Source organism: Lathamus discolor, chromosome Z, assembly GCF_037157495.1.
Source record: "Lathamus discolor isolate bLatDis1 chromosome Z, bLatDis1.hap1, whole genome shotgun sequence".
NCBI lineage: Eukaryota > Metazoa > Chordata > Aves > Psittaciformes > Psittacidae > Lathamus > Lathamus discolor.
In genome coordinates this window covers 112,117,458-112,133,076 of record NC_088909.1, presented here as the reverse complement: position 1 = coordinate 112,133,076, position 15,619 = coordinate 112,117,458, and the positions used below count along the sequence as shown (strand labels likewise).

At 43.9% G+C, this 15,619-nt stretch overlaps 1 protein-coding gene across 1 annotated transcript; it reads left to right on the top strand.

The window, feature by feature from the left end:
* Positions 1-70: 70 nt before the first annotated feature.
* LOC136005730 (complexin-4) lies at positions 71-13,884 on the top strand. The gene is made up of 3 exons (XM_065663483.1): positions 71-2,584; positions 5,013-5,100; positions 12,587-13,884. The coding sequence occupies exons 1-3, from the start codon at positions 2,418-2,420 to the stop codon at positions 12,812-12,814; spliced, it is 483 nt and encodes a 160-aa protein (XP_065519555.1). The 5' UTR covers positions 71-2,417; the 3' UTR covers positions 12,815-13,884.
* Positions 13,885-15,619: the final 1,735 nt, after the last annotated feature.

Here is a 15,619-nt window from a genome sequence, read left to right as displayed (position 1 = left end):
TAATTGTGTATATGTCCATGAAATCCAAGCAAGTGTATCTGAAGCATTCTTTACCCTCTATTTAGAGAGTTTGAATGCTTTGAGATCTGGGTTCAGTCCTACCTGACACTGGAGAATTAACAGCATTCGGAGGCTGAGGCTCTGCCTGTGTTGAAGGGACAGATGACTGGCAGTGGTTAGAAAGATACACTGAACCTAGAGTTCATTCTGCACAAAGGAATTACATCCTTTGTGTTGCTGTCTAGTGCAAGAGTGGCTCTAACCTAAAAGTAAGATTTGCTCTAAAGCCTGTGTTAAGAGTATCAGACTCGCCTTGAGGATCAGATGCTTAGAGTTAAATGTAAAGTAGGATGTCAACTTCTAAGTCTCTTAACAGCCAATAGAGTTCCTTGCTGGTTGTTTTGTTTTTGATTCCCCAGACTGCTGTCACCAGGATGCTCTGTCTCCTTGTTTACTTTATGATTTTTGTTTCTGGTTTGGGTTTTAACTGTTCTGCCCAGTAAACTGTGTCTGCTTACCGGGCACAGTAAAATCTGTCTGTGGTAAACTCCCACAGGAAGAGTAAGAATTCCCTCACTGACCATCATTTTCTCCCACCCAGAAGCTGTGAGCAGTGGATGTGAAGGTCAGTGAGATCTAAGCTTTTCTCTGGAGTTGTGATGTGCCCTCTTTCTCTATCCACTATCTATTTCTAGAAATGTGAGTTGACCAAGCACCTTCTCCCCTCACTTAGGTTTATCTGTCTCCTGCACTTGAGATCCACTGTGTTCTGAGCAGGATGGGGCAGGTTACATATTTTAGTCAGGCTGTAGTTTGGGAATTAGCCATTGCTTTTTTTTTTTTTTTTTTTCAGGGACTTGCTCTTGGCCAAGCCCCTGTTATATTTAAGTCAGCCCTTTATTTTCATTTCCTCCTTTTAAATTAGGCTGCACAGCAGAGAGGGGCTCCTGTGGACTTGTTCTGGGTCATGGGGTTGCCCTGCTGCTCAGCAGTCTGAGTGCTCCTCCAAAGACTGTCCTTATCCTGGAAGAGATGCTGGATTAGGCCTGTTTGCAGGACTTACTTCTCAAGTGCTAGCAAAGTAGTTTTGTTGTGATTTGGCATTTGTGCTTCTGAGTGTACTCTATTTAAGAAAGTTTCTTGTTTAATCATTAATAATCCAGGATTATTGAATGTCCTGCCATTTTTTTGTTAACAGTAAGAGGTCTGCTTTAATTGAAAGGCTCTAATACAGATTAAGGCCTTAAGCAAATGGGAATCCTCCCATCTCTCAGTGAATTTATGAGTGCTGGGAGAACCATTTAGATAATCAAAATTAGTGTTTCATTAAAGCATGTGCAGTTGGTCATAGTAGGATAAATGCTCAAAACCCAAACCATGGGACTTTTGAGACCTGTCAGGTCATTTTTCTTTCCCAAAATAGCCTATAGTCACAATAGCAGATCCTGAAAATTCCCAAGCCTGTAGTCTCAATAGCAGATCCTGAGAATCTTCACCTGAATAGACCTGGTGAGGCTACTGATGCGAATTAAAGGTTGAAAGAGGAAGACCTACAGAAGCAATCCACAAACAAAAGCCAGTGAGGTTGTATTATAGCATACGAAATCAGTGAGATTAATTTTTCCTTTACTGACAGTTAAGATTAAAACCAGCAGGTATTCTGTGCAGTACCAGTCAAAGTGGTAACCTAGATGGAAACGGCCTCCACCTGCAGGTGTTGAAATAAATAGTAAGGAATGAAAGGTAGGAAGATGTGATTTGCTTTGTTTGTGATTGCTTCCTTGAAAATCAAGTAACCCTAGCAGTACTGCCCCATTCATGTGTGAGGCAAGCCAACCATACAAAAAGTAGATGAAGAAAAACCATTCCATGTACTTTCTGTCCAAGGTGATAAAATATTAATGGATAAAAAGGATTGGGGGTTTTGCTTAATGAGGAATTCCAGTGTATATCCAAAAGGGGTTTTGGCTCAGTAGCCTGAATTTCACAATTTCACTATGGGCATTTAGTCAGCCAGGTTTCCAATTCAGATCTATTGTGTTTCAGGGAATGTTTTCATCTCTGAAAGTGAGAGTTTCAAGACTTAAGAAGTCAAAATGCTGTTGCACACTATGATTGATTGATGTGTGTGTGTGTAAATTAGCTTAAGGTATTAATATAAAAAGTAGGTAGCTGCATCTAATGATTTTTTTGGAGTAATCTGAACCATCTGCCTCTAGATATTAAGGAGTTCACTCTTTAATCCAGATTATGGCTGACAAACTGGTTTTGGCATTCACGTTTCACTAGCGTTGTGCCCTTGAAGAGCTGATGGGGCTGTAGAAACTCTCTTGCTTATAGTTGCTGGTTTTGAGAACGTGTTCGGTTTGGTTTGGCTTTGTTGTAGTTGTTTGCTTATAGCTCCTTTTTCCTTGAAGATGGCTTTTCTAATGAAAAGTATGTTGAGCAACCAGGTAAAGAATTTGGGACTTGGAGGTGGAGGGGAAGAAAGCAAAGAAGAAAGCACTCCTTCTGATCCAGCAGCAGCTGCAGGAATGACCAGAGAGGAGTATGAGGAATATCAAAAGCAAATGGTTGAGGAGAAGTGAGTACCTGTTCCCTTATTACCAGTATGGGGCTGATTGTTGGTAACTTTGTGCAGATAAAAATAACCCAAGAAAAAGCCAAACATTCAGTGCTCTTCCTTATTCTTAAAGCAGATGAACCTTTGCTAAAGAGACTTTCCAAAATAAAAGTTCACCAACTGGAAATGATAAATACTATGCATATCATCTGTCCGTCTGTGTCCCCTGTCCCCCCCCACAACTCTCTCCTACACTTTCCTCCTATCTCCATATCTTGATAGGCTGGATTCATTCCTAGTTGGTGTTACTTTACCTGTCATTTATCCATAGGTACAAGCTGTTGTGCAGGAGTTAATTCTAAAATATGTATGATTTGTTCACCTAGAACTCAATGTGGATACACTTTCAGTACTCAATCTTTTATTTGTCTGCATCTATTATGGCAGACGTGGGACAAACAGTGAGTGCTGCTTCAAATGAATATTTATCTAGATAAAAGCTTTGAGATGATTATTTTTTTTTTTTTGCATTTTTCAGTTTGGTTTTTCTTTTGCAAACTACAAAATCAGAACTTTTCAACTGATGAATCTCAATCTTTTGACTGTAACTACAATTTTTACCACTTGCTGTGTTTAAATATCAAACCAGAAGTAACATAGAGGACTTGATAGGTAGGAGTTCAAATCATACATAATTATAAATAAAACGCTTGACTTTTAAATCTCAAATGCATCTGTTCCTGTAATGGTCAATTACATAATGGTTGTGTAAATCTTTCATGTAAGATGATTATAGGTGAAAGGTTAATGACTGACGGCATTGAGGTATCCAGGTCTGCATTTAGCAGCAGCCCTTTCTGTCATAAACCCCTGCATAGTATCATTTGCTTTGGAACAGAATACAGAATGTTTTGCTGTGCCTTTTGTCAAGGGATATTTAAAAGGGAGAGAGCTGCCTGGCAGCAGGAAGATGCTTGATTGAAACTGAGAATCAAACCGGTTCCTGGGATAGGGAAAATGCTTGGAAGAAGGATTGCTTTTGTCAGGTTTGGCAAGTGTGGCATGTGTGTTACACACTGACCTGTACTGAGGAATTGGTGCAGTACTTTGGAAAGTACAGTTTGGAACCATGGTAGGAACATTTGCATTACTTTCAAAAAGGACAAAATCTGTGGACAAAAAAGCACAGATTGCTGTGTCTCAGGAAAATGTCCTGTGCAGAAACAAATGGGTGGCTTGTGCTGGCAGTCTCCAGCACTGTCACATAGAACTTGCTTCCAGCATCACAAGAGTTTAAGCACGAGGTGACCACCAGTTTGTGCTGTACATCACAGGCTGTCACACAGCTACTCGTACCCATTTCCTGTTCCTACACTGCTTCATGTTCCAGGGAGTGATTAGATCCTCTAGAACAAAAAGGCTTAAGATTAGGCCAGGCATTGGTGGGAGGTTGGCTGAGAGAATTTTGCCAGGTCTTCCCATGATGCCAGGACAAGTGAAAAGCTCCAGTCTACCTGAGCAGAAAATCCCCTCCTGCCCCTCAGTCTCAAAGGACACCTGAAGGGATGTGCAGTAATGCTGCACACACACTGCCCTGTGGGAACATATCCCAGTACTGATTATGGCTGCTAATGGCTCCTCTGGAGGAGTGGGCAACACAAAAGGCAGGCTGAGAAATAGAGGGAAAATATGCCAGAGAGGCTCGAAACCAATCTTCCTAACCATGAGTGGCTGAAAGAAGTTTAAGATGGTTTCCAGTGAATTTATTGTTCTGAAACAATAAATGGATGCAGAAAAGAGCAGGAAAAGTCATAGATTGCAGAGGCCATCCCAGGCTATTAAAAACAATGATGGAGAGACAACTTCCAGCTCCAGTACCCTACCCCACTGATTTTTGGAAGCTGGGCGGTTTTGATGCTTTTGTTTCCATTACTGTCTCCTGTGGAGATGGGACTCCAGGATAGATAAACTTTTGGTCTGACCCAGAAAGACTATTCTGCCATTGTGTGTGTGGTGGTATACTGAGATTGTTCCATTTGTTGAACAGGAGAACTGGCAGGCATCTGTGTCTCTATAAATGCCCCAGTGGAATAAGCAAGGAATAAGCATAACTTCCCTGTTCTCCTTTTTGGAGTTGTTCATTGTTACAGCGAGCAGTAACAGCTGTACAGATAGAAATTCCAAACAAGGAGTTTATCCTTCCCAGTTGGTTTATCTTTTCTTCTTCACATGACTCAAGGGAACTGTTCTGAGAACAAGCAGGAGGGTGGGAATTCTGGCCCCTTAGCATCACTTTATTGATATCAATAATTACTCCTTCTGTGACTTTGGACAAGATCCATAACTTCGGGAATAACTCTTCTGTGTAGCTTTATGCAGCCAAGCAACTGGTTCAGTGTAAATGACTCTATTTTATTGGTATCTCGGAACATTTTTTTCTGACTTCCAGGATGGAAAGAGATGCAGCATTTGCACAGAAAAAAGCAGAGCGAGCCTGTCTGAGGGTTCATCTGAGAGAAAAGTACAGACTCCCAAAGGTAAGCCTGTAGTTCCTGACCTCACCTAGTTCAGTGGCCAACTTTGGAAACAAACTGCCAACACAGTTCTGAAAATGACAAACTGCCTTCACTAATGGGATCCCCACTGCAGTTCAGTACAGAAATGGAGGAGGCCAAAGCCATGGTTTCTGCTGGTGATTGCTTCTTTTAGTCCTGTTTTTCTCTGCTCAGTAGGTGAGTCTAACAGAAAGGCACCATAGAGCCCTACATCAATGAAATGAATGAACCAGAAGGCACTAAAGTTTCCTGGAAAGCAAGGAACTGCAGGTTGGAGGGTTGTCTCTGTTAGAATCAATGCTGTCTTAAACAGAGTTATATATCATTCTCAGAGATCTGTGTAGTTCCAGAGGTTGTGTTCAGACCCTTCTGAGAGGGGAGCAGGAACTTTGTTTCATGGACTTTCCAAATTATTCTACTATGTACATAACATTTATCGATTTTGTGTTCTGATCTCTTATGTTTCTTTGGTTTAGCCCCATATGCTGTGTTACTGTGCACTGTTTGCACCATGACACAAGTTCTGCAGTTGCTGTTGTTGACTTCATAGATTTAGTGGGAAAGGGGGAAAGTTTAAGAGCTGCTTCCTTTCACCCTGACACAGATAGGTAGACCATGTATTTCCATAGCCTGGGATACCACAGAGAGGCTTCCCTCTTTTAAAACCTGGGTTGCATCCATCCCTGAGCTTTAGTCTGTGTGCAGGCAGTGAAAAAAGCTTATTTCTGCTAAGTCTTTGGAGGCTCAGGGTTGCGTAGGCTCCTTACTCATAGATTGTTAAAGGGTCATGTGAGTTCTCCCAGGAATAACTAATCTGAGAATGGTGGTGGTTTATATGCCACTAAACTGCTTTTAGCCTGGGCACTCCTTCATTGCTTATAAAAGATTTCTAAAGATGTTTATTTTTCTAGCTTCATTAAGATGTCTTTATCTTACAGTTATGTCAAGTATGACTTCAGGGACTGCTGAAAATTTATTATTTGAGCAAATGCCTTATTTATCAAATAATGGCTGTTACCTGGAGTCTTCTGGTTGCTGTTCCCTTTGCAGGCAGTGTTCTGATGGTCTGATCTGTGCACCCTGGGTTTTCCCAGAAAGGAGGGACCCAGAAGTCAAGCAATTAGAAACTGATAAAGTCACCTGTGCTCAGAAAGTGATCCGATGCTGTAAATACGAATTACAAATAAGGTCTTTTTTGCAGTGTGTTTGATGCTGTTTCTAAGCCTGAGCCGCCAAAGGCCCTCTAGTGCCACGTTCATCAAATTGCACCACTCTTCATCATTTGCTTAAACCCTCGAGGCCAGTTAGTTTGCATGAGAAGTGACTCAACCTTGGGACTCAGATAGAAGTTGTACCACGTGGATTTAACCATTATAATCAGGGGTGGAAAATGTCTTTTCTCTAACTTTGCAAACGTGGTTTTTTGCAACCAAACCCTTGCTAGGTGACTGCAAGAAAGAGAAGTGCTGTTTTAAAAAGGACGCCAGAATGGTTTGAGACTGCTACTGGGAGGGGGAGCAAGAGAAGAAAATGCTGAGGCTTCTCCACAGTCAGTTAAGCTGCCTCTGCTCACCCTCTGCATGCGTATTGACCAAAGCTTTCATAAGCAAATTTGAAGTGACCACACTTCTCTGTAACAACTCATTTCCAATCAACATGCTCTGTCAGGACATTTGACTTTTAAAATTAGCTGAAGGCACAGTTTGTCATCTTAAGAAATGAAGGGACGCCTTCCACTAGAGCAGGTTGCTCCAAGCCCCATGCAGCCTGGTCTTGAGCACTGTCAGGGATGAAGCAGCCACAGCTTCTCTGGGCACCCTGTGCCAGCACCTCAGCACCCTCACAGGGAAGAGCTTCTGCCTAAGAGCTCATCTCAATCTCCCCTCTTGCATCTTAAAGCCATCCCTCCTTGTCCTGTCCCAAAGTGCCCTTCATATATAGGGGTAGAAGGAGCAACAACAGATTATATGCTAACGCTTGTCTGTATTCATCAGTTGCAATGGCTACGGGTGCTCAGCATAGTGACAAGACAGAGAAAAGTGTATATTGAGGGTGAGTTTAATTACAGAAAGATTAATTATGAAAAAAAAGTACCAGATTTGAAGTGGTTGATTGGATTGCAGGCCTAAACCTCTAAACACCAGCATTTTCATTAGCAGCTGAGTAGTAAAATATCATTAGGCTTTGTTTTCCTTTAGGAGGCATGTGCTGAGCCAGCTCCTGAACAGCAGTAGTTTCAAAGGCTTCAGGACAACTTGGTGCCTAGCTCTCAACTCCAAGTCACGGGGGCTTGGGTGTCTCTGATTTTGAAAGTCTCCCTTCTGTAGTGCTTCCTTGAGTTCCGAGGTGGTGTTTAGGTCTCTGCAGTCACTGCTGGTGACCTCCAAAGAGCACACTGCCACCTCACTGCACTCGGAGGCATGCTCTAGTGGTCTGCCCCATCTCCACAGGATCTTGACTTTGGTATACACAGTGCACTTTGGGGGCCAGATTGCAATAACAACAATAGAAGGCTTGCCTCCAAGGACAGGAGCTCTCAGCCAGCGAAGAAGATATTAAGCATCTACTCAGCTTTGCTGATGTGCAGTGGTTGCAAGTAAATCTTGCAGGATATGCTTTTTGGCATTTGTGTCTACCTCTGTAGTGCTTCTTGAGTGAAGGTCTGCTTTCTTTTCATCAGCCCTTGTGAAAACATATGTTATATCAGGAAGAAAATGAAATTATGATGTGCATGCCGTATGTCCCTGATAAAAAAATTCAACTCTGATACATTCTGGCAGCAAAATGCTCTCAGATGTGATAATGCGTTAATTATTTTGAAAAATGAAAGTCATTTCAGGTAGAAACCCTGAATATTACCAGTATCAATCACTAGCACACATTGTAAATGAAAGCATGAAATTCAAGACTAAGCAGGGCCCCTTTTTCAGTGCAAAAGCTAACGCTCCATGCTTTCTGGGCCAGATTTATAAGAGAAAGCAGTCCCTTAATGAACCTAATCCTATTAACAGAATTGTCAACTTAGGTTTGTCATCAGAAAGATGTTTTTAGCCATGAGACGTTTGATCTATGGACAACTTTTTCATCTCCAGAGTATTCAATGCTTCACCTCTATGCAAAATAATAAAATAAATATGTAGATAAATATTATAATGAAAACAAACAACACATCAAACTGTCTTAATCATTTCTGTTGCCTGAACTGAGATCCAGTAATCAATTACCTTCTGCAAGGTCTAAACACAGGGATGTGAGTTGATGATGCCTGGAGCAGATCATCTGGCCACAGGCCTGTCTGCAGTATGGCAACCTCATGGCATGCATATTGTCCACGAGCCCCACCACCCCTTTCACATCACTGGTCTGCACGTGTATCCGCCACATTTCCTCAACTGCTACTGCTCCCCATCAGCATATTGCCACATCACTGCTGGTGTTCTGACCAAGTGCTGGGGGTTGTGTTGTGATGGATGAAATTCTAGCACCTCAGGAAGGGACTGTGTCATCTGCTCCATGCAGGTGGATCCCTTCCCTAGTCAAAGCACTTGTGTAGGCACTGCTCTGTGAGATTCTGTTACTGAACAGCAGGATGTTTCTCATTCACTGATATTTAGAGAGAAAGAGTATTCGGATGCAATCAGGTGTCTTTTCATAACAAGTGCTGCTGTAGACATTAAAAAGGAAAGTTCTCGCCATGAAAGGGGCGTGTAGTCATGTAATCTCTTGGTCTATTGTGTTATGATGGGAATATTGTCAAGGCTTGATTTCATGAATAGCACCATTCCAGAATTAAAGGTTTTTTTCCTCGTATGCAGCCCTTGCGTAAGCTCTAGCTGTGCTGCGGGGGATGCACATTGACCAGGCAGAAACAGAAACTTGGCTCGGGAGAAGCTCTTCATAAAGTATACAGGCTTTAGATAAGCATCTGAAAACAAGCATTTGCTAAGCTTGAAGAAGAGCAGGGGCTGTTGGCACATAATGGGTTGGTAAGTGGAGTAACTGGAGGACTTAGACAACAAAAGAGAGGATGGAGGTTGGGTGTGAGCCTGAGAAAGCAAAAGGAGGTGGGAGAAGGAACTGGATAAGCAATTAGAAGGGCTAAGCTGCAGTAAGTGCTGAATTCTTTTGCTGATCTAAATGATTTTTAAACTAGAGTGAAACAGCTGTGGATCTGCTGTGGAAAAATGGAATCACTGTGAGTGTCAGGAGCTGTGGGAACAGGATTGCTCCTGTTCCTATGTAGGAAGATGCCTATGAGGCCCTGACAGCTGGGGTGTTGAGCAGCTTCCGCACACCTTGTGCTCCAAACTGATCCCTGTGTAGGGATGCACAAATGGGTGTTTGGGAGCTGGAAATAAGGCTGCTGGTTGCTCCTTGTACCTACCTGTGAGGTACCTGCAGCCCTTGGATGGCATGGTCAGCGTGGGGCTGCTGTGCTACTTACAAAAAATCCCACTTGCAGGTCAAGGCAGGCTGAATTCTGATTTTGTATGTAACTGAAACATTATAGGTGATGAATCACAGGATGAGGTCTGGATTCACCTACCGAAAGGGTCTTTGCGCATAGGCATAGGTAAATCTTACGATAGGGTAAGTTAGGCATAAGGGAAGCAGTTCATCACACAGTGATGCTGAAAACTGGCTCCCCTGTGGGTTAGTCTGTGAACTTTGATCTCTTCTGTTTACAATCAGCCTTCATATAGATACGTTTAGACTGTATTTAGATTATAGACTGTGTTTTTTGTTTACACTTGTGTATCATGTATGCATAAAGAAGTCTGTGTTATATTGCACCTCTAACTAGATGGATCTGAGTGACTACTCCAGATGCATAATCAGGGTCAAAGAATATTAGCAGTCACTGGGGCTGTATTACCTATGCTGTTGGATTGTCAGAGTAGTGTCTGACCCAGTTTTGGCCTGGGCTCTCTCCCAGGCACTCCCAGGGCTGGTCCTGGAGTTAGAACAGGCATTCCCAATGGGCAGTTAGAGGGGACCACCGTGTTTGGTAGGGCAAGAGAGCTCAATGGCATTGCAGTGGGTTGTTCCAGGCCAGCTGGCCTTGGGGCAAGAGACCAGTGCCAGGCATAGTTAATTTACTAGAATAGATGTTGCTTCTGTGTTCTCAGAGATCCTAAAAGCGTGGCTGAACACTTGCAGAGACCTGGAGACTATGAGTATTGGAGTCATCAGGAGGGAGGCCAGCCAGTCCAGTGCAGGTTTGGCAGGATCCAGAGAGGCTTTCTGTATGGGTTTGTTAGAGCCCACAGCCCCAGCTGTCCTGTCCATGAGCTCTGCCTGTTTTGGGTGCCCTCTGTAGGCCAAGCTGAGTGTGTTCTGATGCAGGGTAGTGCCTCTATCACTGTCCAACCCCTCTCTGGCCTTCAGCAAGGCGCAGTCCCCACATATGTCCAGCTGGGACAGTTGGGATCTGCACACCCTGCTCACACTCTGATTGCAAGCTGCTGTCTGAAGCTAACGGACACAGTGCCTTTACAGCACCACACTTCTGGTTCTGACTTTTAGAAGTGAGAGCTTGGAGCTTGCAGGCTCACTGTGTATTTGCACTTTCAGCATTAGCCTGACTTTGAGAACATCCTGTGGGAAAATACTCTGGTCTCTCCTAGTGAGAAAACACGCTTTAACTTATTTCCACCAGACTTAAAAAAACAAAATGAAACACAACAGGTAAAATCAGAAACTTAATCCTACATTTCCATTTCAAATCCAAGTAACAGGATGAGTTCTGGCAAATTCTAGAAGAAAGAGAAGAGGCCACACACATCTTAGGTACTGCTTTGCTTGTGGTTGAGCAGCCCTACCCTGTTGAAGCTCATACTCTTTCTGTTCAAGGACAGACTAAATGCAAAGTGGGTAGAGGCAGATGACTTGGGCAGGATTATACTACTTTAGATTGTACTAGACTTTATTTAGAATTGTGCTACTTTAGGCTGAATCAGAGACCACTTTGAACAGCAGACTGGGCTGTGCATCACATTTCAGGCTTCTGGAGGGCAGGGAGCTTTGGGGCAACAACATGCCAAACAACTGTTCATGTTGCCAAAGTGGCCTTTGTGTGCACTGTATAAAGAGCACTTTTGCCAATTGGGATATTGTTTCTAGCTCCCACAGATCTGCTAGCAGCAAGCCTCACCCAAAGGAGTCAAGAGACATCCCTACTCGTTTTAGCCATATAGTAGTAACTATCATGATACACTCCTCCATATTTTCCTAACAAATATGAGGAGAAATGAAGTTAATCAGTACAGCTATTGCAGATATAAAGCTGTGTAAATACACGTCACAGTAAATAGTGGCTATGCGGTCAAGCATCCCAGTCTGCCTGTCTTGCTAGGGCCCGAACTACACAGACATTGCTCATATACATCCTCCCATTCATTCTTGCATTCATTCATTCATGCAAACCCAAGACCTCGCTCACTCTCAAAAACACCTCCTGCTGATAGCATTGCTGCTTATTCATATCAGGCCTTTGCTGCTGTCATGCTTCATTTTGGAGATGTAATGAGGCATTAATGCTTATCTTTGATGTGTGAACTGTGTCAAAATATCCTGTTCTTCTGAGCTCTAGATGCAGGAGAATCCACCATAAAATGTGAACAAAATCACCATTGTTTAAGAACTGACACAGCCCCACTGATGGAGCGTTTCAGTGGGCAGGCAGGAAGCGAGTGTGTGTAGCACTTGCTGCAGCTCAGCCCTTCTAATTGCTCATCCAGTTCCTTCTGTCTCCTTTTGCTTTCTCAGACTCACACCCAACCTTCATCCTCTCTTTTGTTGTCTAAGTCCTCCTGTTACCCCACTTACCAGCACATTATGTGCCAGCAGCCCCTGCTCTTTTTTACAGCTCAGGGATGCCAACCAAAGACCTAGATACAGTTTAGATGCAGACCTTTGGATGGAGACCTTTGTTTCCAGTAGTTCTTTCCAAAGTTTAATGCATCTTTCTTTAGGAAAGCATCAGTTTAGTGCTGATACCTAAAAAGCAGACGCCAACAAATGCATAGCAAAACGGTAGCCACACAGTTCTAAAGCTCCTGCTTCATGGAGTGAATCACACAACAGGTAACAGTCTGTTGTGGCACATCTTTGATGGATGCAAATAACTCGTAGCTTTCCTGCAGTATCAGCATGTTACCACAGTTAACACATATGGCGAAGACTTCAAAAATGGCAAGTGCCACTGAGGGCTTTGTTTTGAAAAATACTGACACCTATGAACTACTGAAACCCTTCAAGGAGAGAGAACTGAGAAATCTTACCACTTGTATGGAGGCTCCTGAGCCCCTGAGTTCACAGCTTTGACTGAAAAATCTGTGCCTATGGTTTTGTTCTCCTTAAAACCAATAAAACCCCCAAACAACTGACCAAAAGAGGCTCAGTGGTAGATCCTGGGGCAGCAGAAAGGCTCTCATGCACTGTTCTTGTTTTCTGCTTTTTGTACCAGAGTGAATTGGATGAGAATCAAATACAGATGGCTGGAGATGACGTGGGTTTGCCAGAAGACCTTCAGAAGATGGTGGCAGAAGATCAAGTGGAGGAAGAGGACAAGGACTCTATCCTAGGACAGCTGCAGAACATCCAGAATATGGACATGGATGCAATCAAAGAAAAAGCACAAGCCACCTTCACTGAAATCAAACAGGCAGCAGAGCAGAAATGTTCTGTGATGTAGAAGAGACACCAAGGTCCAAGAGTTACGACTTCAGCCTTGTCTCAGAGGGGCTGAGCTGCAGAGTGAGGGCAGGCTGAGGAATGCACTTAGCTCTATAGCATTAAATGTAAATATAGAAAAGAGAGAGAGAGACTTAAAACCCCAATGGGGGGGGTGGGAGGGGGAGGAATGACATGCTGTGACTGCTCAGTGTGAAGTTAGAACTGAGCCTCACTTTTTAACAGAGCATTTTTCCCCATAGAGAAAGAAAAATAGCTTTAAGAAAGCTGACAGTGGGGAAAAAATGTGCCTTCCATGTTTTCAGGTTGATCAGAATGCTGTTAAATGTGTATTGAGAAAAAAATGTGCTTCTGGTGCACAACATACAGGCAGCCACTCATTTAATAGTGCTTTCAGCAAGAAATCTGTCTCTTTCTAATAAAACCATGGACATTTCAAACATTTTGACACAAACCCAGTATTCCAATGTGGGCATTTCTGCATAAACTTCTTTAAAACATGGGTTTGACCATCTCTGTTTTCAATGCAGCAAAAGGCAAAAGTGAAGCGTTTAACTCTACAGCTTGGGACAAAAATGGCACTGTATGAGTGGGGACTTGCAGGGAACCAAGGCCTGGGAGCTATCCACGAAGCATGGTCAGGCAGCAACACAGACTTCTCCAGGCTGCTTTGTCTCTTGGCTTCAAATGCTGGTCAAATACCAAGAGACAGCAAAGGCTCCCAGCTTGCCTGCTCTGTGCCAAATTCTGGGGCTTGGGTACCAGCAAATCACTTGTAGAGGCTACGGTGAAAAGGAGCTCACAGGAGCATCAGTCAGTCTGTGCTGTGTGCTTGCACAGCTGTAGTCAGCATGCATGACAACCCACCCCAGAGCTGTACAGCCCATGCACATGGATGCTGTACACAACGCTACTCCTGAGCCTAGTAAATGGAGGACTTTGGATGCTCTCCTAAGAGCTAGCCTGTGAATGAAGTTTGCAAATGAGCACATGTAGCACCTTCCTGTAGGTTTGTAAGTCTCTTTCTCTCTTCCTCCACCCAATCAAGTAAAAGTGTTCATTTTAAATGAATTAATGCACGAAGTATGGTTTGGTTTGTCTCCTTTCTTTCTCTCTTTTCTTGCCTTCCTGCCATGTTTTTCTTTCTGTCTTTTTTTTTACCCTTTTCCTCTTTTCTGGAGATGTTGGTCCTGTCCTCCATGGGACAGCTCTTTGTAGGGGGGTTCTTGGGTGCAAGAGATCATCTTGGAAAAGCTCTTTCAGCAATCACTGTTCAAATATAAGCTGCATAGACTTGTTTGAAAATCTGTTACCAAGTATTTTCCCCAGTGCAGTCCGATGAAATGTGCCTTTTCTTCTTGCTCACTTCTTTCTTACTTAAGAAACACAGAAGTTGCCAAGTTTTCCTTCCTCACCTTTTCCAGAGGATGCCCTGGTCCATTTAGAGAGGAATGCCAGTGGCTCTCACATTGCAGCAGGTCACTTCTTCAGTGGAGAGGTCCTATGTTCAGCATGTTCATCAAGCATCAGGGCTAGCAAATGCTAACTCGGTTCCAAACACTGCCTAAACCCACCAAGGCTTCTGATGTGCTTTCTGTCTCTCCGGGTCCTGCTCTCACGTGTCATCAGACAATTTAATTGTCTATGTGGAAAGAGAAGTGGGCTCTTTCAGGAGGTCTTGACAGAAAGTAGGTAAAATAGTCACCAGCTCAGTTCAACCAGCCTTTGGTTTGTGAGGCTCACTCCACTTCCCTCTGTTATTACATAAATCTGGTAGGTGTCTCCATGCTGTTCTGGTACTTCACAGACTGAATTATCTCACCCACAAAACACAAGCCTGAGGCTTTCGATCTTTGAATTAAAATGTGCCTGGGACATCCTGGAAATCTTCCTGGAAGCACCTGGAGGTGTGAAGGAGCCGACGACATTTGTCAGCACATTTGGGACCACCATGTGCACAGTTTCAGAGGTCAGAGAGGAAAGTACAACCAAAATCACCCAACAAGCGATTAATGAGGTTCCAAGAGCCTGCCAGGGCTGGCAGAAGGGAGTGGAGCTGGGGGCCAGCTGCAGGAAGGGGCCCTCCCCATGCATAGTGAGGGCTGCTCCCAGCCCTGGCTGCTGGGAGGGGAGGGGCAAATGCAGGTGTACATATGTGCATGCACCCATGTGCATGCATGCAGGTGTACATGTCTGTGTGTGTGTCTCTGTGTGTGTGCTGCATGGAAAAGGAGCAGATTAAAGTGTTAGGTCACATGGGAGCTACTGCTGGACGGACCCTACCTGGGATTTGGGTTCTTATAGTTAATAGGATCGCTGGAGCTCAAGGCCGTCATCCCATCAGGATAAATGTCTCTAGTGCCCACTTTTAAGCAATCCGAATTCAATTAGGCTAATTGGAAAACAAGTAAAGAAGGATTGCATTAATATAGCCTTATAGCATGAACCTGCACTCCCTCTCTCCGGAGAGATGGCTGAGTGTGGTGAGCCCAGCCCAGCTGCTCCCCAACCAGCAAGGGCTGCCCTGCTCCCGGAGCAGCCACGGCCCACCCTGTACCCACAGCCAGGATGTTGAGAAGGTTCTTACGCTGCACGCTGAGGAGCTTCTGGGGAGAAAAAAGGCAAAGCCAGTTCTTTCAGTTGTTAACAACCTGTTGGTGACACAGAGTATGCAAAGTGTGGCGGGTGCAGGTTCCCTAGCATGATGTATGTCCCAAGTGACTCTGGCAGCAGAGGGTTTGGCTGACGGCCCACACATTAGACCCAAAGGGGGATATTCAGTTACCTTTCTTTGCCATCCTAACAT

What these genes read in the sequence shown, in the direction of transcription:
- LOC136005730 (XM_065663483.1), top strand. Translation starts at nt 2,418, where the DNA reads ATGGCTTTTCTAATGAAAAGTATGTTGAGCAACCAGGTAAAGAATTTG. An exon ending in AAGCAAATGGTTGAGGAGAA is followed by an intron (nt 2,585 to 5,012) that starts GTGAGTACCTGT and finishes TCTGACTTCCAG; the next exon opens with GATGGAAAGAGATGCAGCAT. An exon ending in AAAAGTACAGACTCCCAAAG is followed by an intron (nt 5,101 to 12,586) that starts GTAAGCCTGTAG and finishes TTTTTGTACCAG; the next exon opens with AGTGAATTGGATGAGAATCA.